At 45.2% G+C, this 24,082-nt stretch overlaps 2 protein-coding genes across 4 annotated transcripts; both read right to left on the bottom strand.

Annotated features, from left to right (window-relative positions):
* Nucleotides 1–490: 490 nt before the first annotated feature.
* On the bottom strand, nucleotides 491–6,184 carry LOC124463147 (metal transporter CNNM3). 2 transcript variants are annotated; one of them, XM_047014909.1, is made up of 11 exons: nucleotides 5,429–6,183; nucleotides 4,883–5,217; nucleotides 4,508–4,684; nucleotides 4,202–4,359; nucleotides 3,982–4,125; nucleotides 3,713–3,871; nucleotides 2,963–3,132; nucleotides 2,781–2,877; nucleotides 2,400–2,530; nucleotides 2,188–2,314; nucleotides 491–1,190 (listed from the first exon to the last, which is right to left on the bottom strand). In XM_047014909.1, the coding sequence occupies exons 1-11, from the start codon at nucleotides 6,146–6,148 to the stop codon at nucleotides 1,141–1,143; spliced, it is 2,268 nt and encodes a 755-aa protein (XP_046870865.1). In that variant the 5' UTR covers nucleotides 6,149–6,183; the 3' UTR covers nucleotides 491–1,140. The 2 variants fall into 2 exon arrangements, with proteins under 2 accessions (XP_046870865.1, XP_046870866.1); XM_047014910.1 differs by lacking the exon at nucleotides 491–1,190 and adding an exon at nucleotides 1,201–1,801 and having other exon boundaries at nucleotides 5,429–6,184.
* Nucleotides 6,185–8,026: 1,842 nt separating this feature from the next.
* LOC124463159 (metal transporter CNNM4) lies at nucleotides 8,027–23,093 on the bottom strand. Of its 2 annotated transcripts, XM_047014925.1 has the most exons (8): nucleotides 21,648–23,093; nucleotides 19,798–19,941; nucleotides 19,406–19,540; nucleotides 18,888–19,057; nucleotides 15,078–15,174; nucleotides 13,684–13,773; nucleotides 11,463–11,638; nucleotides 8,027–11,324 (listed from the first exon to the last, which is right to left on the bottom strand). In XM_047014925.1, exons 1-8 carry the CDS (start codon nucleotides 23,056–23,058, stop codon nucleotides 10,749–10,751), a joined length of 2,799 nt encoding a protein of 932 aa, XP_046870881.1. In that variant the 5' UTR covers nucleotides 23,059–23,093; the 3' UTR covers nucleotides 8,027–10,748. The 2 variants fall into 2 exon arrangements, with proteins under 2 accessions (XP_046870881.1, XP_046870882.1); XM_047014926.1 differs by lacking the exon at nucleotides 13,684–13,773.
* Between the last annotated feature and the right edge of the window lie 989 nt (nucleotides 23,094–24,082).

Consider the following 24,082-nt stretch of genomic DNA (forward strand, 5'->3'; position numbering starts at 1 on the left):
CCAAACAAAAGGAATGAATAAGTTAATTCAATGCCAAAGCATCCCTATCAAGGTTATTAGACAAGATAACTAGGCCCAAGGGACCCAAATTACCTTAAATTGGCACATCATACAGACCTGACAGGATGAAAATGGGCAGAAAAAGGGTACTATTTACTTTTATCAGATTTCAAATGGTGTTGGAATTGGGATAGGTTGAGTGTAGAATTGGTCCTAAATGTATTTTTCAAAGAACCAACTGCATTACTATACAGTAAGTCACTGTTTAAGGGCCTGGATGTCAGTTTTGTCTAGGTAGATCTACTGTGTTTTATCCAAGTCCCTTTGTTGCTGTAGTATTTGGTTGAAGCAAACACAGACGCAGTGGCAATACACAATACACTGGCCCTCACCCAAAAGTAACAAGTCCACTTTTGACCTGTGATGTATTTACATATGACAGTAACATTGCACTGATTGGGTAATTGGTATGAATGGAAGGAAGACAAACAACGACATCAACTATTTATATTTGGCTATACATATTGATATGTGAGCATGTGCAAAATGAATTTTGGACGTACCAAAGAAATGTGGTATTAAGTCAATAACAGTGCACACGTTGGTGCAAACCAGTTTTGACGACTTGGTGTGATGTATAACCTAAAATGGACGGACCTTGAAGATAGATAAGGCATGCCTGTCTGCCCCTGCCCCCCCCCCCCCCACACACACACACACACACACACATCGAAGTACATATTTGAAAACAAATTCGTTTTGGCACCCAGGCAGGCAATGCAGAGAAAAAAAGAAACAATGTTTAGTGAGGAGTGCCTTATTCCAATAGGAAGGAAAATAATTGTCACACAAATTAGTCCACACATACACCAGCAGAACAGAACATCTTAAAAATGGAGTCTATTGAAAACTATACAGAGCAATTATGGGGGGGGTTGAAAACAGTGATGTTCCAGTGCTACAGACACACTCAAACAGACTGATACTTATTCACTCTAAATTGGTTCAATCACCAATGTTCGGGAGACTAGAGATTATTTGGTCAAAAAAAGAAAAAAAAGAAATGTCTAACCCTAAAAACTGTCCTCTTAGTCATCTGGAGTGACACACAGGTTTTGACAGAGGGCAGGAAGAACTCCACTACCCATGGGCCTCCTCTTCAGTGGAACTCTCACAGGCCTTACTGTCACCTAAGGAACAAAGGCAATGAGAGGAATGTGTGTGGTGAGATGGAGGTGGCATCACAATCACACAATCATGCTCAAATCATATTATTGTCAAACATGTCGATCACTGCAACAACAAAATGACACCCTTTGACCCATCACCACAAGCTATTACACCATGTCCTCTCTGTGGCTCTGCTTTCAACATGCACATGTAGCCATGTAAAAATATGGCAACATGGAAAGGAAGCCAAAGGGGACAACAGAATCTTCTCGTGACCACTTGGCCGTTTATTGTCATCCAACAGGCCATATAGCTTAATTTTTTGCGTGTAAATTGTCTGCTAATGTAAAAACATTGTCAATAAATTTGAGTCAATATCTATCTGAACAAGTCATGTTTTGACTACACTTATGCCGCCGTCAGCAACATCGTAGAGGCTCTTGTGTATGGGTGACTGCTGTACTGTAGACGAATGTGTGTGTGTGTGTGTGTGTGTGAACGCGCTTGTATGTGTATGCTGTCCTGACACTGACGTGTGACTGTGATGACAGCAGCGTGCGTTTACCTCATGCACTTAAACACTAACAGTAGTTCTCAATAGTATCAAAGAATGAGAAGGTGACAGGGAAGTCTGGAGTGGCCAGAGAAGAAGAGAGGAGGACAGTGGACGGCAATGAAAGAGAAAAGGAAGAAGACAAAAAAGAAAGAAGAAAAAGACACGTCTTAGTTGAGATTAGGAGAGCAAAGTAATATTTGTAATCGGAAATTACGATTAGTTTTGTACATCAATCAAGAAGAGACAATTAGTTGGGTACATCTTAAATCCTTCTGGCTATTCACTAACTGAACATCAACAGCAGATGGACATCTACGAATTTACTGTAAGCAGTTGCTGGTCTAGACATACAATAACACCGTACAGTTTCTCAACTCAAAAGACAAGAAACGGGCCAATATGATTGATGGGAAAAGGATCTCCAAGTGTTTGTTTGTGTTTGTGTGTGTTAGCAGACATACCTTGTGTTGTATTTCTCTCATTGAGTAGTTTGGTCTGGCTGTTGGGAAGGATTTTAATTTCAGGTGTGTCAGGACTGTAGGTCGCACGGGACGCCATCAGAGCGTTCAGGTACTGCAGACGGGTCACCTGGACAGACAGACAAACATTAAGTCTAGACTTCACAGCACAACTGACAAGTTTAGGATATGGTTAAAGCCAGATGAGGTCCTACTCGTATGAGCTGCAGGTCAGTGAGAGCACGGACGGTGTAGTCAGGACAGTAGCTGGACGGGCTTGTGGCTTCGCCCAGCTCAAATGGATCTCTGGGAGAATGCCGCTGGGTTGACGTGGGAGACTGGTGCACTGGAGGACACACAAGTGCAAACACCCGCACACACAAAAATCCGAGGTCAGCTCCTTTTAGTGCAATCCTGCACATTTCTGCAGTCCTGCAAATGTCTCCAGAGACAAATCACAAGTCAACATGTTCTCTATAAAATGAGGCAAGCTCAAATCAAATGTTGCCGTCGCTTTGAAGTTGAAGTTGCTTTGGATAAAAGCGTCTGCTAAATGCATAAATGTAAATCACATCCTCTGGGATTCTGCGCCTTACCAGAAGATGGTGCTGTGAGAGCGGACACTCCATAGTACGTAAACGCCCCATTCTCAAACTTCAGCCCCTCTTTACCGATCTCAACCTCCACACGCCCCTACAGGCACAGAGGAAAAATAACAACATGCATGTCTGCAATACCAGTATATGATGCAATGAAGAGTTCAGCAACACACACACACCTGCAGCAGCAAGATGAAGTAATCCACTGGGTGGTTGCGTGTATAGAGGTAGTGGTCCAGGCTAAGCCGGTTGGAGGGGTCAAAGTGCACTTCCTGGTTGACACTGGGATGACGAAGCAGATGGAAGAGTACCTTCTCTGACACACGCCCTGGGCTGAAGTGCTCCACCTCTACAGCGCCCAGAGAACAGAGAACAAGCAGACATAGTTCAAGTCTGGAAGTGGCGAGTCACATCCTATTCAAGTGCAGTGACGAAATATGGGGCCAGAGAGAGAAATTGTTCCCTTGCTTTCTAAGACAACAAATGCTACACCACATTATTCTATGTGCCAAAGCTCTACATGTCAGTCCACTAACCAGAGTATTCAAGCCACCACTGAGTTCCCCAGCATTTCTATTCTATTAAGCTCCATACGTTATCCAAACCTTTAATGCCAAACCAGCCTAACCAGTTAGACGTTAAAGATGAAACCAAGTCCAGGAAAAGCAGCTGAAGAGACAGAAAGGGGTCACGACTAAAACAACAGAAATCCGCATGGCCATGTTGATTGCCCAATCAACGCACGCCCCTTTTTCCAACGGTGTGACCGTTAATTGTGTGACAAAGCTGTAATCATTACACGTGGGTTTAAACTGTCATTGTTCGGTTAAAGCACAAGCTTGATGCGCAGAGGGGCGACATCTCGGTCACACACGTACTTTGAGGACAGGAAAACGGGGGGGACAAACATGGACAAAATGTTCACAAACCCCTGGAGAGGAAGCGGTGTGTGGCCAGAAGGAGTTGGGGAGAGGTGCGGATTTTGGGTTCCCCTTCGGGAACTTTAAAGATCGAGAACTCCTCGTGTACGCTCCGAGGCTCCAGTGGGATCGCCATAGGAACGAGTGGTCGCTTCAGCTTCATGTCCACTACAGAGGAAGAGGGGAAGAGGAGGAGTCAGTACAGGAAGTGGAGAGTACACGACAAGAGAAAGATGTCACAAAAGGTTTCTCACACACAGACTCATCCACATACGTACTGTAGCCATCAGACTCATCCAGGATCTCTGATTTGATGATCTCCTCTATGACGTCTTCTAAGGTGATCAATCCCAGCACCTCGTAGAAGGGATCTCCCTCCCCCTCGTTGTTAACCTTCTGAACGATGGCCAGGTGAGAGTTGCCTTAGAGAGTAAAGGAATTACACATACAGACCTTGTGTCAAATAAAATACACACACACACACACACACAAACATACCTTTCTTAAACTCTTCCAGCATAGCGTCCAGTTTGGTGTCGTTAAATACAAAGTGCAGAGGATGGTTGTAGAACTTGGTGATGGTTGTCATGGGAGTGCAATCGTCCGGATCTACCAGAGCCAGGTCTTTAACGTAGAGAATCTCGATAATGTTGGACCTGCACAGAACAGAACCAAGCACACAATCTAGAGAAATGCACTCAGCCATGTGAAAACAAACTCCCCCTGGAGCACTTGGACGGATTCAATGTGACACAGATGCACGGGCAGTCAAAATCGTATGAACATTGGGGGAAGGCTGTCCACCTCTCCTCCTCGTAGATGGGCACACGCGTGTATCCGCTCTGCATGATCTCTGACATGGTGGAGAAGTCCAGCATGGCCGTGCTGGGAAGCATGAAGCAGTCCTTCAGGGGGGTCAGGATGTCCTCCACCGTCTTACTGCGCAGCGTGCCGCGGCTGAACTCCTCCTTCACAAACTCACTGAGACAACGAGGGGGGGGTTAGTAAATGCGTGACGGGAAACGTGGATGTGTGACACAGAGGGAGAGACAAAATGGCCGACGCAGAGAAAACATGATGGAGGAGAGGGAGGGGAGGGAGGAGAGGCGTGTGTGTGAGACAGAGTGTATGTGTTGGTGTGCATCAGCGTGCGTTGGTGCGCATGCGAACAAGCCGCACCTGTATGGGTCATTGACGCTGGTGCGGATCATCTCCATGGTCCTCTCCCTGATGCCACAAGTGCTGACATCACGCCTGAGGGCCAGGTCCAGTACCAGGCCCAACGGGCAAGACAGGGGGCAGGTCAGCACCATACACAGCTGGGCCAGCCATGTGAGCCCAGGAGCCAGCTGGAATCCATAGCCAGAGCACACAATGTGGGGAACTAGCTCCGATAGGAGGAAGATGAGGATCCCGCTGGTGAACACTGCAGGAAGCACGGAACCGAAGGCCTGGTAGAACAGAACCCCTAGAACCGAGTGGCCAAGAGCACACAGGAACAGCAAGGAACACACCTAGAATGAGGAGGAAGAGTTAGGATGGTTGTCCAGTCATGTTATATCCCTGTCATTCGTATTGGTGTGCTACATGGAGTTACCATGCTTGCAGCCATTGGTGCTGTAGTCTATAATACTGTGGCTTTCCATCAACTGTATAGTCACAGCAGTTTATACTTTCCTTGATGCCATTCGAAAGAAAAAAAACTCTAACTCTCCGGGAACTCACCAAGAAGTTTCCACGTCTTCTGATAGGCTCCAAGCGCTTGGCGGCACGTTTCTCCTCCTCAGACCCGCAGCTATGCAGGACGTAGAGCTCTAGAGGATCCAGCCACAGTAGACTGAGGTTCAGAGTTCTGAACACCCCGCAGATTAGGATAAGCACAACCACCAGCACCGCAAGACCCCATGGAGGAATATAATCTGGAGGTAGACCCGAGTCGTAGTTTATGCGAAGTCTGTCTGGTCCCACGGATACCCATTTCCCTTCTGCCAGAACGCACAGGTGGTGATATATCGGCGCGTCCTTTGACCCTCCTCCTTCCGTTGAAGAGCTGCTCTCCTCGTGTACCTGCACCGTTATGAGTCCGCTATTATCCTCGTCTGCCGTGAACTCCCCTGTTACTTGGAACGCAGATGCGTCACGGCGAGTATCTTGATCGCACGGGTCCGCGGCGTCTCCCACTGCCCCGGCCTCACCCTTGATAGCCCCTGCGAACGCAACCCACGGCCAGGTCTCATTCAACAGATCCGACACAAACAAGCGAAGCTTGAATTTGCCCCCCTGTGGCGCTGAGATGATCCGCTCATTCATACACACCAGACCCTTTGGGTCTTCCAGTCTTAGCCCCAGTACCCGCGGGGCTTGCTGGCTGCACGCACCGTGCTTGATCCCGCAGAACAACAACGTTATAAACAAGAACCGTAGGTCTGCCAAGCTGGCCACCATATTGGAATTGGGCAGCTGGGCTCTGTACGAGTCATGTGACAGTTTGCCTGGGTCGCAGCCACACCCCCGACACCTTACAGGAGCTTTCTGCGAGCCAAACAACGCAGAGAAAGAAACTGTGCACGGTTATCGCCATTCTGGGGACTACATGTATTGGATGTATGGTAAGTACTGCTGCATTGTTTGAGCCTCAATGGAAACAGTTTCTTCCGAATGACACCGCCTATTTTTTAGAAATGGTCAAATGAAACTCCATAGCTGTTGATATCCAATGGATATGCAGATACAGACGGGCATACCACGCCCATCTTTGTTTAGTTTCACGAAAACAAGCCATTCATCACCTCTGCTATTTTTATGTAATGCGGATATGCTGTATGGAATTATTTAATTTACCCGTTCTGTTGATATCTAGCTAACTTTCCACAAACATCTACTATGTGACACTTAGGAAGACAAATCATACTGTTTTAAATACACCAATGCTAAACATATAATATATAATTTACTCACTCAACAGCCTGCAGTTCAATACTTTACTAGGTAACCCAAATGAAAACACTATCAGCTTTCCGTTTCAACCAATTCATTACATATTAAACCTGGAATGGTCTGGCGTACCTTCCCAAAAGTACTGTGCAACAGAGGCAGTAAGGAGGCACTAGTTCGTTAGTTAGGCACTACCCTTAACCCTGGGCAGTCAAGAATAGCCAGGCATAACATCAGTAGCAAAATTATTTCAGGTTTTATTAACCCCATGTACTGCAAAACTCGTAACAAGGTCATTTAGAACAATATGTACACATACAGCGCATGTTTGGAGATAAACAGTACATTTACTCACCTATCAACTGTTTTATAATTTTTATTTTTTTAAATCTTATTTTTTTTTAATAAAATTGAGCACTCAATGAATGTGTAATAAAAATGGTAACTTTTATATCCAGCTGCAGCTGACCAATCTAAATAAAGATTTTAGAATCAGGCAGTTAATACCCTTGTCTGTATGTAAAGCTATAATCAAATCTGACTTTTTATAGTGGAATATTGGGCTTAGTCAATGGAAAGAACATATAGAACTAGTCCTAATGCAAGTTCAATGAAAATGTATTATTTAATGGCAATTCAAAAGCGGAGGTCAACTACTTCTGAATCTGGCTCCCAGATAGCTAACATCCTAGACCCTATTAAGTTCCCCACCAAAATCACACTGCTAGTGAATCAAACAGTGGGGAAACCCTGTCCAGGCCCCAAGCACTCTCCTCCAGGTATAATCATCACACTGGAGCAAGGTTCTGAAAAAGAAAAACAACAACAGGAGTCTCGGCCCAGCACCCCTGCTAAGAGCCCATGGCCAGAGGTCTCCCAAATATTAAAAACAGCTTAAAAGACTGGGTCAACAAGTTAATAGTAGAGAAATTTCAATATTTTGAAACGGCAGGAGAGGAGGGTAGATAAGGGGAGTGAAAAAGAGAAGGGGAGGGGGCCGGAAACGCAAAGGGAGGGAAGGTAGAAAAAGGAGTGTTGGAGAGGAGCAAGGCCGGAGACAAGAAGAATGTGTGTGTGTGTGTGTGTGTGTGTGTCGGGGAGGGGGGGGCAGTAGGTGGGAGGTTAAAAAAGGATAGGTTTACGAAAGGGAAGGGTTGGGGGAGGGAGCGAACGAGCCGTACACTGCAGTTACCCACAAGGTGCTGAGGTGCCAGTATGCCATTCTACGTACAGGAGGCGCACATCTTGGTTTTCCAGGATATTTTGCAGAAATGGAAAAAAGCAAACCGTCCCATGGCTTTGATTATCCAGGTGACAATACATGATCGGACTCCTACAAAATGCTACAGTATAAGCTTTAAAACATGAAGAGGGAGAGAAATGTCCTTTGAGGTCAAATCCGAGCAATGCTTTATTGCTATGCAATGTCTTACAACTATTGAAAGAAAAGATCTTGATAGTTTTTTCTAACAAAGGCTACATTACGCATAAGATCAATATCCATCCTTTTTCTCACTCCATAACACAAATCACATCAATGCCCAATTCTTCATATACAGAATATTTACAGTAACATAATACAGGCAGGTTTTAGGAAATCGAAACAACAGATTCTTCCACAGAAAGATGCGTTTCTCATAAATGGAAGACCATTTCATGTGACAACACGTCAAGGTGCCTTCCTAGATTATGATAGAATAATAGAATAAATAGAATATCACTCAATAAATACAACATTTCAGGTTTGAACAACGCTTTCACATTGTTTCAGTACACAGTCTAAAACATAGAAAGCCAACCAGTGGCTAAATCGAAAACCAACATATGACTGTTTGCTACATGTGACCTATATGAACCAGCAGGCAGGTCTAGGATTACTTTGTGTGTAAGGCTGTGTGGACTATAGAATTTACATCACAAAATCAGACAGAACCTCTCAAAACTGTGGACGAAGGGACATCGTCTGTTTTTACAAAATCTAAATTCTATGGTGCTAAAATAGAGATTATACTCTCATTCAGAAATAACAGTTTTCCTGTGGAAGAGAAATGCTTTGGAATCAATATCATATACAGTATTCAATGTTCACCTGCACTTTGTGCATATCTCACACTCACTGGTTTGTGTTTTCAACGCAGTGGTAGCTTATACAAACAGGTTTTTGTTTTCAGTCAATAAAACACTTGCTACCAACAATAAAATAATAATCACAATTGTTTAAATTACTTCAGTCATTGCATACATAGGGGATAAGTAAATAACATGCTAGCAGCAGTCCATGTCTGAGCTCCCCTTCAGTGACAACCCATAGTTGTCTTGATGGTGTTAAATCACACTTCATGGTATCCTTGTATTAAAAGAACCCAGGTCACACATTTCCTTCAAGTCAGTCTCATTCTGGAGGACACTCCACATCTACTCCATGGCGTGTCAGGGTACAGTATAATTACACACACACACACAATAAAATATATTTCACATTGTATCTGAAGAGTCATGTACAGTATGTATCCCTGGTTGGAATGCCTTTTAAAGTACACAGCATTATTAAATTAGGAGGAATGTTTTTTTTGTCCACCGAACTACACATTCTACTCTTGCGATGTCAGGATGAATAGCTATTTGACATCCAAAGAAATGTGACATCACATGTGGAATTCTTAACTCAGTTTTAATATCACTAGATTGATATCACACCAACGCAGCCACTCACAAAGTAAAACTAAATAGTAACAGCAATAAAATAACTTCTCCTGGTGTGTCAGAAAGAAAGATGTGGCGGAAAAGGACACAGTATTCTACTGAGCTCTACTTCACAGTGTGTTTGTACTTGTGTAGTGAAAGTGGGTCAGTCTTTGTACAGTCGGTGTCATCTGAAGAATGCAGCTTATCACAGGACACTGATGTTCTCAAGAACCAAGAAATGTCCAAAATAAAAAATCTTAAAAGGAAAAAATAAACATAAGAGAAAATATAAAACAGTACATCAAATAAATCTCAAACAGGTAGAAATTAATTGTATGCAAAATAAATATATTGCTCTCCACTATTTCAATAAGTCATAATATATTCTCTGACTGGGAGAAGTGTGAGGGAATGATCCCTTGCTTTTGTACTGCAACTCCCCTTTAGTCTGAGCCTTGGCCCCTCCAAGTACAGCACAAACACAGCTACGTGTTTTAACTTGCAAGCCCTTTAGTGTTCACTTCACAAATGCCTGTGTCAGGAAAATTATTTTCGAACCTGGGCGAATTTGGTCTGATCCACATTGGGAATATCCCGTTTACAACTTTGACACATTTCAAGGTTGTGCTGCACTGAATTGTATGAGGAAGGAAGACGACCCCTGTGACTCGGTTGACTATATATCTGTAATAAATAAATATATATATATATACACTGTGTGTGTATCTATATTTCTTTCTTTTTTTGCGCAATCTTTGGAAAACAAATGAACATGAGCACAAAGACACAAATCAAACATCCTCCAACTAACTGTTTGCTTGTGTCAGGCCGGTAATTTTTTGGGTGTTGCCTTTACACAGGTCATACACAAGAGGAGTGAGGGTGATGAAGATGTGTGAGTGTCTTTGTGAGATATATAACTAGAGAAAGAGTGAGAGGATGGAGTGGGGTTTTACAGTGCACCGAAACAATAAATAGCAAAGTGCTATTTTCATCCACCATCTGCCTACAACAAGGGACTTCTGGGAATAATCACAGACTCTAATCATGCAGACTGTGGTTGTGTAAATACATGACAAACCTCCTCCACCACCTTCCTCACTCTTCCTGATAGACATTATCTCAGTCTTACAGCATTGATCAACTCACAAACTCGCTCCCTCAAAACAATACAATTTTTGGTCAAAAATAGCATTATTGTCTTAATTCTCTTGCCCTTTGAGTAGAGAGTAAGCCATATTAAGTTAGGAGAAAGGGAAAATACCACGAAGAGAGGAGAATGCAGGAAGTCCCTTCCCTAGAATACCTCATGTTAAGTTGTAGAGACACCGGGCAACGACAAGCATCAACAAGCACGGGAGAACTAGGGTGTGTTTGAGTGTGTCTGCCGTGTGCGCAAGTTTTTTCAACAAACTCCCAGAGGCTATCAAATGGTACTCTCTGTGTGTGCATGACTGATCGTGTGCACGTGCGGGTGAGAGTGGGCATGAGAGTGCGTGTGACTGTGTGTATGTGGGTGACTTGGCCTGCGGGTGCCTCCCACGCAGTTCTTCTGCTCGCTGAGCAGAGAGGCCGTCTCTCCCGGGCCGTTCTCTGGACGAGCAAACGGTGGGGAGGGCTGTGGTTTAGGTGGGAGAGAGCAGGGGAGAGTTGTGCCCGCACCTGTGCCTGTGCCCAGGGAGGAGGGGGACGTTTGGGGTAAGGGGGTGCGGTTACAAGGAGGAGGGGTTGGTTGGGGTAGAGACTGGGTTGATCTCGTGCCTGAGGAGGGGGCGTTGGTTTGGGATAGCTGGGTACGACCAGTTGGTGGCGTTGGCTGAGAGAGCGACGGGAGGCGTTTTAGGGGTGGGATGGCCAGGGGTAGGGGGGTGCGGGTGGCTGGGGGGGTGATGGGAGGCAGGGGGCCGGTGGTGTCGAGACGTGTGTGGCTTCCCTCTGGAGACTGGGGAGTGCTGTCCAGCCTGGAGGCCAGGAGACCATTCTGGTACTGAGAACGTGTGATCTGAAGGAAGAAGAGAGAGTGAATTTAGAGGCAGAGAGTAATAGACCAAATTCAAACGAATGAGAGTGATGGAGAGGGATCAAATAGAGAGGAGAGGCAGCAAGGCCTTCGAAAACCAGGAATGTTGAGGAATGTCACCTTGACGAACTGAAGGTCTGTGAGAGCACGCACGCAGAAGTCCGGAGTGTACTGGAAAGGAGTGCCTGGAAGCTGCGTGTTGCTACCTGTCACAGACCCGCCTTCCGGAGGGCGCTCGGTGCAACTTAGAGATGCAGAGCGGTTCAGACCACCCCCATGTGACGGAGAACGGAACTCTAAGATAGATGGAAAGAAAGTGTGAGAAGCCAACAGACACGTAACACTAATTTACTTGTATATAGGGTTGCAAAATTCCGGAATGTATTGCCAAATATTTTGGGGAATTTATGCTGAAATTATTTTTTAAAATAAATATACAAGATATTTATTACATTCTGTGTCTAAGGTAGACTGAAATCAGAGCTATGTAAAAATACTTATACTTATCCTGTACATGATGTTGCAATATCAATAGAATTTGGATCCATAGACACTGTAGTTTTCTTGATTGAATAGTACACAGTCAGAGTGTCTGCATTGTTGTGGAATTGACAAACCAACTGAATGTCAAAGCCATTAAAGGTTTTACTCACTAATGGTAAGCATCTTCATTAGATTAACTAAAATAGTTTTTCCAACTTCCTGGTGTCAGTGTCTTTTACATCTAATATTCAGTCATATTCTGAAAATGATGATTCTGTTATGATTCTGTACTACTATAATAATCCATGGTGCTTTCATGGTTGCCAGGAAGATTCCATCCCTTTGCAACCCTAATGTAAACACACAAACACACCCACACACACCCACACAGTAAAACACAGAACACTAAGCAACAGGAAAAAATGAGATTTGCACAGTACATCGGTGTTGGACAAAAGACAAGTGAGAAGACAAATTCAGTAAGGGTTGAGAAAAGTGATATTAGTCTAAATGACAGACACCAGGTCACGGAACACACACACACATTGGGTGCACACCCTCACAAAATCTAAACATGCACACAGTCACACCAACACACGCAATACAAACAGAAGCAGTTATCACTTAGTGTATAACGATAAAGAGCACATGAAGACACACTATTGATGTATGATAAGTGATAACTGGATGACTTAAAAGAAGATGAATAATTAGCTGATATGTGCGAGTGTCATTAACTTTTTTCTAATACATGCAGTAAAGGATAGAGCACTTGAAATGACAAAATAGAGTATCTGAACCCACAGACCAAAGCACTGATTGGCTGAGTACTGTAGGGGCAAAGTGTGGGGCAAAACACAATCATCATCACAGTGTTGAGAATGTGACTTTACGAGAGTTCAGTGATTGAGTGAGTGGTGAACAGTCTAGTCAACAGTCCAGCTTTGTCCCAACTAGGCCCTATACTTTTGTGAAGATCTGAGTGACTGGATGGCTAACAGCAATGAGGTAGATAACTCCTTTACAATGCGAGGTCAACACCTTGTCACCTCTTTCTCTGGAGAAACGGCATCAGATCTTCACAAGTGCACTCGGCCCTGGGCCAAGGAGTGGCTTGAGGACAGAGCTTCATGTTATGGCAGTGGTAGTGCAGGTTAAGTAAGGACAGGTGAGGTAAACATTGCTCGTAACCACAGCTGTAGGATCAGATTAGCATATAATAAAGATTGTATTCTATTATACCAGCCACTCATACAAGCAAATGTATAATATCAGACTGTGGATCAGTGGTTAGAGAAAGTGACTATATGTAGTGACAGGTTCAGGGTTTTAGGGTTTGGGGGGTGGGGTATAGATGATGACAAGGGGTGCTGTGGAACACTCCACCCAGAGCCCTATCCAGCAAGTCTCTTCTTCCACATTACCGCATGCCTGTGTTTCTAAGGCTAGCTGAGCTGACAGTGGGCCATTATCATGTGTTGTGGCATCTGGACCATCAGTCTAATGTCCTGGGCTGTGCTACTGTTCTGTGCAGGAGAGGAGTGCTTGTCAAATGCCGGCCAGATTACCAAGCCTTTGCTCGCTTTCCAGGAGGAATTAAATCACAAGAACAGAACTAAAAGCAGGAAAATACCAGAAAAGGAAACGAAGATTGTTGTAGATATTTTATTCCCCTTCTGAAAAGTGCAAGATGCATAGACTTGGTAACCGTGATTTCCTCATCCTACACTACCTGCTGGTACTTGCTGGAGCAGGGCTCTTCAAAGGATGAGTGAGGAACGATAACAGGGTTTATTGGCTTAGAAGTAGCCTGATCCATCTCCCCCCACCCACCCTGTCCCGCCATGCGAGTCATTACCTGGGAAGCGACTGAACAGAGAAAACCTCTTAAGAGAAAGGCGTCGCGGAGGGGGTGACGCCACTGATGGGGAGAGAGGGGGGGTGACGGCTGAGGGGGGTGGGGGGAGGAGGGGGAGGAGAGAGAGATGCTCTCGTTTACAAGTTAATTCAATATGGGGGCAGCACAATCCTGCTCCTCTCCCAGAACTTATAAGTTCTTTTCAGAAACCCCATTGGAGAACATTCCTATTATTTCTGTACAGAGGGGTTTCTCTAGAGCTATCCAGTCAACATATCTGCCTATTGGTGAAGGACGGCTGTTCAAAGAAAAGGGTTCTCATGTTTGACTTACGGTTTCACACATAAAAGCTGTACACATCATAGCGCATGCACACATACATAGATAAAGTACATTGCCTATGCAAAGCACAGAGAACACTTTAGGAAATGGGACAAGGAGTGCAAGGAAGAGAGACAGACCACGAGAGAGAGGGAGAGAGAGACAGAGAGAGAGAGAGAGAGAGAAAAAGAAAGAAAAAGAGAGAAAAAGAGAGAGAGACAGAAAGAAAGGGAGAAGACCGAGTTTCTAAATTGTAAACAAAAGACAGTCCCAGTAATTTCACAACTTTGACTAAATCCTATTGCATCTATAGCTTCTATACATGACATAGAGCACTGCTTTTTTTATTGGTCTAATACATTAAATCAATCTATAGCATCAATAACACTGGAAACCATGGAAATGTATAGGTCCGATGCTATACTGACGTCTGACCTCCAAGTGTCGCTAGCGTGCACAATTCTGGATCTGGTGCTAACCTGACATGTTACTTAATGCTGCATGAAAGAGCAACATGCGTGTGCCCAACACCTACTGACACACCGTCAGTGTCCTGCATTATGGATACGGCCCTGGCGGGACGCCTGTTCTCGGTGTGCACAAGCACATACACACCTTTCAGCTATCCTATAATGTTGTTGGTTTGCTGTGCATGGCTTTCCTGTCTAAATGTCCCTGGAACACTCCGGCTACAGGGTGCGTGAGTCACACACGTTATGAGTCACCGGAGCCCGTCGCTAGGATGCTCATGTATGCTAGCATGGGACTGGCACGACTAGACTGTCCTCTGCCATGGTCATTTCTGGCTGTTTGACAAACTTTAACGCCTAAGGAAATACCACGGCACTGTCGAATGGGAAGTTTAGAGACCTTATTCCTGAAGAGTGATGAACGAGAGGGAAGGAGAGATTTGTGGTGTTTGAGAGGGTTTCATATCTGTGTTTGAACATGATCTTTTCCTGTGTAGACAGTTGACTGTGTGTGTTTGTATTTCAATAAATACACGTGAGCCTGTATGTGTGTGCATGTGAACTTGTGTGTGTGTGAGTGAGGGAGTGAATGTGTCAGCTTACCCAGGGACTGAGTGCTAAGAGCCATTACTCCATAGAAAGAGAATGGACCCGTCTCGAACATCATATTTTCATTGCCCGCCTCCACCTCCACTCGTCCCTGGAAAACACAACCACAGACCACATGACCACCATGACTTTCAGGCATCACGCTTCAGTAGAAACTGGGTGGTATTTTAGTAGACAGGGACAAGGTGAAATGTGTTAGGAATTGTAAATACATGTTCTGTATTTACATGTAATCTAATACGTTTTTTTTATTTTGTTTGTGCCAAAGTAGTCACTATGTTTTTCTGGATTTAAATCAGAAACTAGACCAAAGGGGTTGTCCAGTGGATAGGTAACTGAGACACCTGGCCATCTCATGAATAATGCATGATAGTGACAGGTGTGTCTGCTGACGTTCCTGTCTCTCTCCCTCTCTCGCACGCTGTCACACACACACACACACGCTCAGCATCCGGTGTTAAAGTGTCCCCGTTCAGTCTCAACCCGATGAGTTGTGAGACACACACATGCAGGTGCAACAACACCACCTATACTAAACACACACACACACCTTTCTGAATGGCAGAACTTTAGAAGCTAAGCTCATGTTGCATGTTGTCACCCAAACTGCACCTCAGGAGTCAACACCAGTCTTACTCCGTTCCACACACTCACACACACAACCTGGGCCTTGAAAATACTTTGGTCCACTTGATCTGTGGATTAGTCCATGGATCAGTGACAACCATTGGGAGCACCCCAGCTACTTTCATATAATTGATCCGTTTAAACCGTTAAATACAAAATAAAATGTCTTAAATACAAATACATTGTTGGCAATAAGGACCAGTCTCAAACAAGGATGTGGTGAAAGGAATGATGGGCTATACTGAGCTGTTTAGCTAGGACTCATTGCCATGATCTCTGCCCCAGGGAGATATGGGTAATCCCCCCTCCAAATCAGCCCACAGAGAGGGAGGATGTTCACAGTGTGTGTGCGCGCGCGAGCGTGTGTGTGTGTATGTGTATTTGAGGGGGAGGGGTGACCTTGGACCGACCGTAACAAGGGGAGCTGAAAAGCAGACCGATTTTCTTGCAGAGAGTGCTGGAGAGTGTGCATCCTCTACTACATACATGCAAGTGAGCGTGCGTGGCCGTATCTTTGGTGACACAAAGAGATTAATCAGCAAATATTTCCTTTGAACAGAATGTGTGAACAGGGGAACAAACAACGATGTGACACTGCGTGTACTTACTTACTGAGCTAGCCCCCCCCTTTTCTCTCACTTATGCGCTCTCTCTCTCTCTCTCTCTCTCCTCTCTCTCTCCTCTCTCTCTCTCTCTCTCTCTCTCTCTCTCTCTCTCTCTCTCTCTCTCTCTCTCTCTCTCCTCTCTCTCTCTCTCTCTCTCCTCTCGCTCTCTCTCCTCTCTCTCTCTCTCTCCTCTCTCTCTCGCTCTCTCTCCTCCTCTCTCTCTTCTCTCTCTCTCTCTCTCTCTCTCCTCTCCTCCTCTCCTCTCTCTCCCTCTCTCTCTCTCTCTCTCTCTCTCTCTGCGTCAGTGTGAGCCCTCAAATCTCTGTGCTCCCCACTGCTCCCCCCCCCCCTTCCTTCCTTCTCATGCTGGTGCAGGGGGAGGGATTTGCAGTTGGATGCTACAGCTCAAGGACCATGAACGTACACAAAGAAATGACAGTTTCTCAGTTTGTTTTGCCATCTTCTCTCCTCCATTTGAACCCCACCCCTTCCTTCACTCACACCACTCTTCGTCTCTTCGTACTCTCCTCATGTTTCTCCTCACACCATCCTATCCTATCCATCCCCTCCTCTTCTCCAATTGCCTTTTTGACGCTCTCCTCTCTTTCCGACCAATCCTTACCCTCCCACTGGCAATCGACAATCTCTCTTTCCGTCCCCTCCCTCATTTCTCTTATGGAAGAGGAATGTACTAGTGAAAGACACATTCACTTAGAAGTCCCCCAGACTGGCTACCCAGTGCTGAGCTCACCCCACAGACACACACACAGAGAGAGAGAGACAGAGAGAGAGAGACACACACACAGAGAGAGAGAAAGAGAGAGAGAGAGAAGAGAGAGAGAGAGAGAGAGAGAGAGAGAGAGAGAGAGAGAGAGAGAGAGAGAGAGAGAGAGAGCAACAATTATATTGTCACAAACTAACACAGACTCTGTTGTTAACCTTTGCATTAAGATGAATTGTGCCCGTAATGTACTTGGTGATTAAGATGTCGGTGAGAGACACACAGATTCCTAGAATTATAGATAGGGCACTGTGCCCGTTCTGGAATTAAAGATAGTGCAGTGCCTGTGATGTAGCTGGTGATGACAGTTCTCGGTGGATTTGTACCTACATTTCTCAGATCACTATTTAAATTAGTTACATTACTCAACCTCCACATCATCTAGTCACTTATGCACATCATAAAAGCAAATTCTCATTATATTGAACTAATTGCCAATGGTCTGATACATTCATACAAATGATTATGTCGCCTTCAATTGGCTGCTGTTTCCTACATTATTAATTGCTCATGGTGATCAAAATGTATTCTATTGGTTCTCTGTTAAATTGTCTTACCCCCACAAACATCTAGACAATTAGTTCATTACATAACACAATGGTTGAGCCAGTTGACATAAATATAAGCCTAGTTAAGCACCCCCCGCTGCATGTACAGTTCTGCCCAAGGGGTGTTTGCTAGGTTTACATTTAGCAATCCAATTTGATTCCTTTGTGCTATGCAGTTGTTACACCTAGGCTCACGAGGCAGCCTGCCAGGAGGCTACGCTCTGCCTCTCCAGAGTTCTAATTGATCATTGGTTTCACCTGTTGCTTGTCTACCCTTTTAGACAAGTTAGTTATTTATACCCGTATTAGTTTTGTTGCAAAGTCTTGTTCCTTCCGTAGTTCAGTCGAAGCATTTGTATATTTTAGTCTAGCCCGTCCATGTTTTGACCTTTTGCCTGCTCTTCCCAACTACGTTTTTGGTTTACCTACTCAGCCCTGTTTGCCTGTTATTACACCCCTTAGCTGTACTTTTGACAATGATTCTGGATGACCTATATTGCCCTGTCTGCTTAGTTACAGATATCTGCTTGTACCTCAAATGCCCTGGGATTAAACAACTCCTCTGCGCTTGGATCCATCTTAGAGGCCGTTTTTATTACAGCAATGCAGTAAAAATTCTTGTATTTTCAGTATCGCAATGACATAAATAATATTGTTTCTGTCGTATGCCTGTTATTGACTTATCAACATGGAAAGGGTTCCATCGCGAAACTGGCGGCAAATTATATTTTAGGGATCTCAAAGTGCTTTTACAAACAAGGTTGAAATGCAGCACTGCACGTCCTTGGATTCGGAGATGAAAACAAAATGATTCTGAGATGAGTGCAAAATTACAACCTTGCACACTGCCTGGTTTTCTAGCTAATCGTTAAACAATCGTTTATACCCTACCCTAAATAATACCCTAAAATCCCACACTAAAATTTCCACGGGCACAGACAGACGCACACACACACAGAGAGAGATTTCTCAAATTACAGTATCGATACAATACAAATGTCTCCGTGAGATTTTGGGTATGTCTAAAGATGTGTGTGTGGTTTGTGAATGCAGTGTGATTGCTTAGCTTGGAATCCAAACCACACCACAGAAATCATTGACCCATCACATCACACCCTAATTCACAATTACCAGTCCGGTGTGTATACAATAACAGTAGCCTACGATGGAATTGAATGGTTCAGACTGCTCATGAAATTAGCTGCTCGAGCCCACATAGACAAAAAGTGAGGCGAGTGTGTACCTGTAGGATGAGTATAAAGTAGTCTACGGGTTTGCCCCTCTGGTAGACGTAGTGTTGTGGCGAGCGCTTGTCGCTGTCGTTGAACTTGATCTCCTGGATGACGTCTGGGTGCCGGAGAATCCTAAGCAGGACCTTCTCGGAGATCTGCATGGGGCTAAACAGGCACACCTCTGATGGAGGGGGCGGAGCGGCGCCAGGAAAGACAGGAAGAGAAGGTTGCCAACGAGGGAGAGAAGAAAATGGGTGGACAGGTGAAGACCATGAGGATGGAGGGAGAAGAGGGAGGATAGAAGATGGGTTAGAATCCCACAAAGCACCTTGAACCCACAGCATACTAACAAAGGTGTCCGAAACCACATCTATCACCATGTTTACAAAACTGTGTTGCGAGTGTTTTGGTCATCTCTCCCTGTTCGCTTAGGCTCAAGTCTCAACCTGGCTAGCTATGAGAGGGTAATGAGAGAGACAGCCGTGAGGACAGCGTCGGAGGACTTTCACCCTCTGCTCTACAGACCTACCTGTGGCCAGGAAGCGGTGAGCCGCAAGCATCAGCTGAGGGCTAATCTTCACCTTGCTCTCACCCTCCTGTTTAAAGGCGGAGAAGTCCCGCTTATTCTTGTTGGGGTCCACTTTTTTCCGGTTTCTGTTGTCAGCTGGAAATTAAAGGGGTGAGGAGAGGTGGAGAGGTGAAGAGAAGATCGGGGAAGGCTAAAAAACGAACTGCCAATCACTCTAATGACTTAAGTCAATCATTGAAAATGACAGTTACGAGAATTTGTCCTTCAGAGTGATGGTGACCACCTGTTAGACCACCTGTTCCCAGCAGGTCAGCAATTTGCATGCTCAGTACAGATCACAAATGTATGCTTGTATATCTTTATGTGTTTTACAGTCGTTGATGCAGACTCACTGTAAAGGTCAGACTCATCCAGGATCTCTGATTTGATGATCTCCTCTATGACATCTTCTAAGGTGACCAATCCCAGCACCTCGTAGAAGGGATCTCCCTCCCCCTCGTTGTTCACCTTCTGAACGATGGCCAGGTGAGACTTGCCTGAGGGGGGAGGGGGAGAGAAAAAAAGAGATAAAGATAGAGAGATACAGAAAGCAAGAGTTCCTATCATTCATTTGCTCCCTGCAGAAACACCACACCTCTAATCAGAATGATCCTTCATCCTACAAGAAGGTCAGGGACAGGATCTCATCTTAATCTTATCAACACTGGGCAGCTGAGTTGAAAGCAAGTGAGGTACTGTACTGAAGGTGACATTAGCGTTAGCGGGTGTGCACAGAGTCTGTGGCGTTCCATTTTCTGCACCCCTCTGTTCTCCTGCCATCAGAGCTGTCAGATCTCCCACTGCTGTTTGAACAGTCAGTGAGATTTGGTCTGTGAGGACAGACTGAGCCTGATGCCTTAATATAGACCAGACTGGACTTAAAGCTTAGAAGAAACAAGTTGAGTGAACTGCCAGGGTAAGATAATGTGAGACAGGGAGGTGGGCTTAGGAGAAGGACAGCGAGAAAGGGGGGGGGGGGGGGGGAGACAAAATGAGGGTAATCCACTCTTCTGGCATATTCTTCCCTTCTTCTTCTCTCCTCCAGCCTCTCAGAGAGCTGCTCTTGTGCTGTGCACACACCAGCATGGTGTGATGCCAGTTAACAGCGACAATCGGCTCACAGAGACACGCACCCAACCAATGACCTTACATTCCATAGCCTGACACGCCGGTGTCAAACTCCGGCCAATCAAAGCGCTAGGAATGGACACTAGCAGGTCAGCAGGTACAAGGTCACACAGCGATTACCATGGCGGGGTGCCAACCTTAAGAGTTAACATGGCTACTGGTCTGAAGCAACGGCGCAGCCATCTTTAATGGGTCTTAGAAGACATTTTATGCCATGTTAACCAGGGCTTTGACTTAAGGCCACGCTGGAGATGAGAGAAGGTCAAATTGAAATGGTAAGCTACAACAATAATTTGCACAGTGGTAGACACCATGTATCACTCAAAGACTAGATTTGGAGTGTGTTTTTCAATTCCAATTGTACCCTACCCTACGACTCACTAAAAGTATGACAACCACCACGATGCTGTCTACAAACGGCTGTTGTCACCACGTTCTGGTTCTGTGGTCACAGCTTTTCAACATCATGTTGGGAGTTGTTCTAACCTCATCTCACGGCATGTGAACACAGTTCTGAGAATGACAGGTGCTATAGGACTGGACAGTCATGATGAGTGACAGACCTCTGGTCTGACAACGTTGCCATGTCATGAAAGGTCTTTTTTTGGATTGGATGCTAAAATAGTGGCAAATCATTCAAAGGCCTGAGCTAAAGCATCAACACTGAGGCCCTCTACGGCTACAGATATTCAGTGCTGCTCTCTTGACCAGTTCAGGTTAAGGAGAAAACTACAGAAGGGGAAGATAAGAACATCTAGTCTGGTCTGTGTGCAACATAATGTGTGTCACATTTTTCCTCTGCTGTGTTTTGGTAACTAGGCTTTCAAAATTCCACTCATCGATAAAGCTATCAATACAAAGCCAAAGAGCGTGTCCACCCAGATGCACATAGGAACATGCATGTGTTTGTGCAGATGGAAATAGCTGAATCGACAGGATTCCACACAAAACGTTTGGAGGAAAAACACACTGCCTACTTGTCAGGCCAAAGTCAATCAACAGTCCCAAACACGTCTGCAGACAGACAGATGAAAAACACACCACACACACACACACCTAGGGAAGAAACACACACCTTTCTTAAACTCCTCCAGCATAGCGTCAAGCTTGGTGTCATGAAACACAAAATGCACTGGATGGTTGTAGAACTTGGTGATGGTCTTCAGGGTGGAACAATCATCCGGGTCCACAAAGGCCAGGTCCTTCACATACAGGATGTCTACGATGTTGGAACGCTCATCGTCAAACACAGGGATTCTGGTGTATCCGCTCTCCATGATCTCTGACATGGTGTTGAAGTCCAACACGGCATCTGCTTGGATCATGAAGCAGTTGGACAAGGGTGTCATCACGTCCTCCACAGTTTTGTTCCGGAGCTCGAGAGCTCCTTGAATCATGTTCATCTCCTCTTTCACCAAGTCGTTGTATGGTTCGGTGACTTTTAACATCTCAACCAGCTTCTCTCTGTTGTACACAGTGCCTATCTCCTGACCCAGTAAAACATCCAACAGTTTACTGACAGGGAAAGACAGTGGGAAAGTCAGGAGCATGAAGAATTTTGTTACCGTTATAGTGTTGGCCCCCACTGCCAGTCCGTGGCGAGAGCACAGGGCCTGGGGAACGATCTCACCGAATATCACAATACCAACAGTGGAAGCTACCACTGCCCCCAACCCTGAGCCTATAAGATCATCGAGGAGGATAGTGAGGGTCGTGTTGACAAGAACGTTGCCGAGAAGTAGCGAGCAAAGCAGATAGTTTCCCTTGCTACGAATGGGCTCGATTTTACGTGCGTATTTTTTTTCTTTCTCAGTGCCACAGCTCTGGACGATGCGGAGTTCCATAGGATCCAAAGCCATCAGCCCTAGGTTCAGCCCGCTGAACATACCGGAGAGCACCAACAAGCAGCAGATAACGATGACCTGCAGCCACAAGGGGAGAAGGGATTTCTTTTCCTCGACCACCAAGAGTTTACCATCGTTCTCTCCAAGAAGTGCCCACCTGCCGCCGTTGGCACTCCTGACGCACAACCCATATTCCTTTTGCGGTTCGCTCTTCCGAAGCGGCTTAATGTTTATGCTAAGAACACCGGTCGTTCCTCTGCTACTGACGTTCATGTAAGTCCCGATACTGAAGTCTTTGGTAAAATCTACACAAGTCCTGTTAGGTGTGTCAATATTGTCATCAACGCTATCCTCGTCCTCGCCATCACCTCGTTCCGTAAAGCGGATCTGCGTCCAAGTACCTGAGTGGAGCTGCACCCCGTAAAACCGGAGTAGAATGGTGCTCTCCTCAGTTACCTGTATGACACCGTCATCGGTTGTCGAGGCGGGTTTGTCGCTTCTCTCTAGCCGCATACCAAGCACTTGGCTTCCACTGTTGCTGACACCTGATGTAGCTGTCTCGGTCCGTCCTCCGACGGCGCCCCACAGAAAAACTATTAAAGTTAGAACATATCCCTGCTGCCCGCTCCATTCTGTCGCCATGTTTGTTTCACTCTTCGGCGACCTGAGAATAGACGTCACTTACTCTTGCCTCATGGCTCCGCCTATCTGTTTTCAGCGCCTAACGGGCGCGACAGGTACAGAAACACGCGCGTACACATAAATATTTTTGATGGTATTTTAAGCAAAACTATATCCAAGCCAACCGGCAAAATAATTTAACCCTGTCATTTTCGTCTACAACAATTTACGCATCACACTAACACGACACTCATGATGGCATGGCTTATTCATAAAGCCTTTTTTCATTCAAAATTCATCGGCTGCCATGAATGTTTGCTTAATCATCATGAGGTACACGCTACAGCTAATGAATATGCACCATCACATTTTGCTGTGACTGCCGAGAGCAATGCGGCATACTGAATCCTGCGGTGGCCAGCGGTTTCCCATCCAATTGTAGTTTAAAGACCCAGCTGTTATGTAAAGGGGATAGTGTGACTCCTTATCTCTGCACCATCCCGCATCTCTCTACCTCGGCGTTATCCTAGAATAGGCGGAGGAACGCAAAGGGGAAACTTGGACCATGCAGACTGCGCTCGGTGTATGGCAAAATGTGTTTGGTCAGCATTCCATTCTTAGTTGCGAAGCACGGCAATAGCAAACTTAGAATGTGACGTTACATTTAGCTATCATATAGGCTACTAGAGTTGAAGGAAATTGCATGGGACCCAGGGTTGGAAAGGGGTCGATTATTAGTCTACGATGGCAGACAGTGCAGGTCAGAGTTTATTACGCAACTGTCAAGCCTAACGCAAGCCCTGACCCTGTCATTCAATGTGACGAGGTTTTTAACCTACTGCGATTTTAGCCAGCAAGAACTAACGATTAATTAAAAAAAACCATTATAGTCTACGTTATATTCCTTTATAGATTTTTGTTTCACTGCAGAACGTGTCTGGTCTTTCAGCTGTGACCTACAATTATGTAATAGAGCCTGCAGTCATCTATCCTACAACCAATGAGGCTGCAACATTCCCACGGTCACATCCTACCGTTCTCTGAA

Source organism: Hypomesus transpacificus, unplaced genomic scaffold, assembly GCF_021917145.1.
Source record: "Hypomesus transpacificus isolate Combined female unplaced genomic scaffold, fHypTra1 scaffold_27, whole genome shotgun sequence".
NCBI lineage: Eukaryota > Metazoa > Chordata > Actinopteri > Osmeriformes > Osmeridae > Hypomesus > Hypomesus transpacificus.

Coding starts and splice junctions, on each gene's coding strand:
- LOC124463147 (XM_047014909.1), bottom strand. CDS start 6,148: ATGGTGGCCAGCTTGGCAGACCTACGGTTCTTGTTTATAACGTTGTTG. Junction 4,126..4,201: donor GCTGGAAGAGTTTAAGAAAG/GTATGTTTGTGT, acceptor TTACTCTCTAAG/GCAACTCTCACCTGGCCATC. Junction 3,872..3,981: donor GGATGAGTCTGATGGCTACA/GTACGTATGTGG, acceptor CTTCCTCTGTAG/TGGACATGAAGCTGAAGCGA.
- LOC124463159 (XM_047014925.1), bottom strand. CDS start 23,058: ATGGCGACAGAATGGAGCGGGCAGCAGGGATATGTTCTAACTTTAATA. Junction 11,639..13,683: donor TCTGTTCAGTCGCTTCCCAG/GTAATGACTCGC, acceptor CATCTATCTTAG/AGTTCCGTTCTCCGTCACAT. Junction 11,325..11,462: donor CAGACCTTCAGTTCGTCAAG/GTGACATTCCTC, acceptor TTCTTCCTTCAG/ATCACACGTTCTCAGTACCA.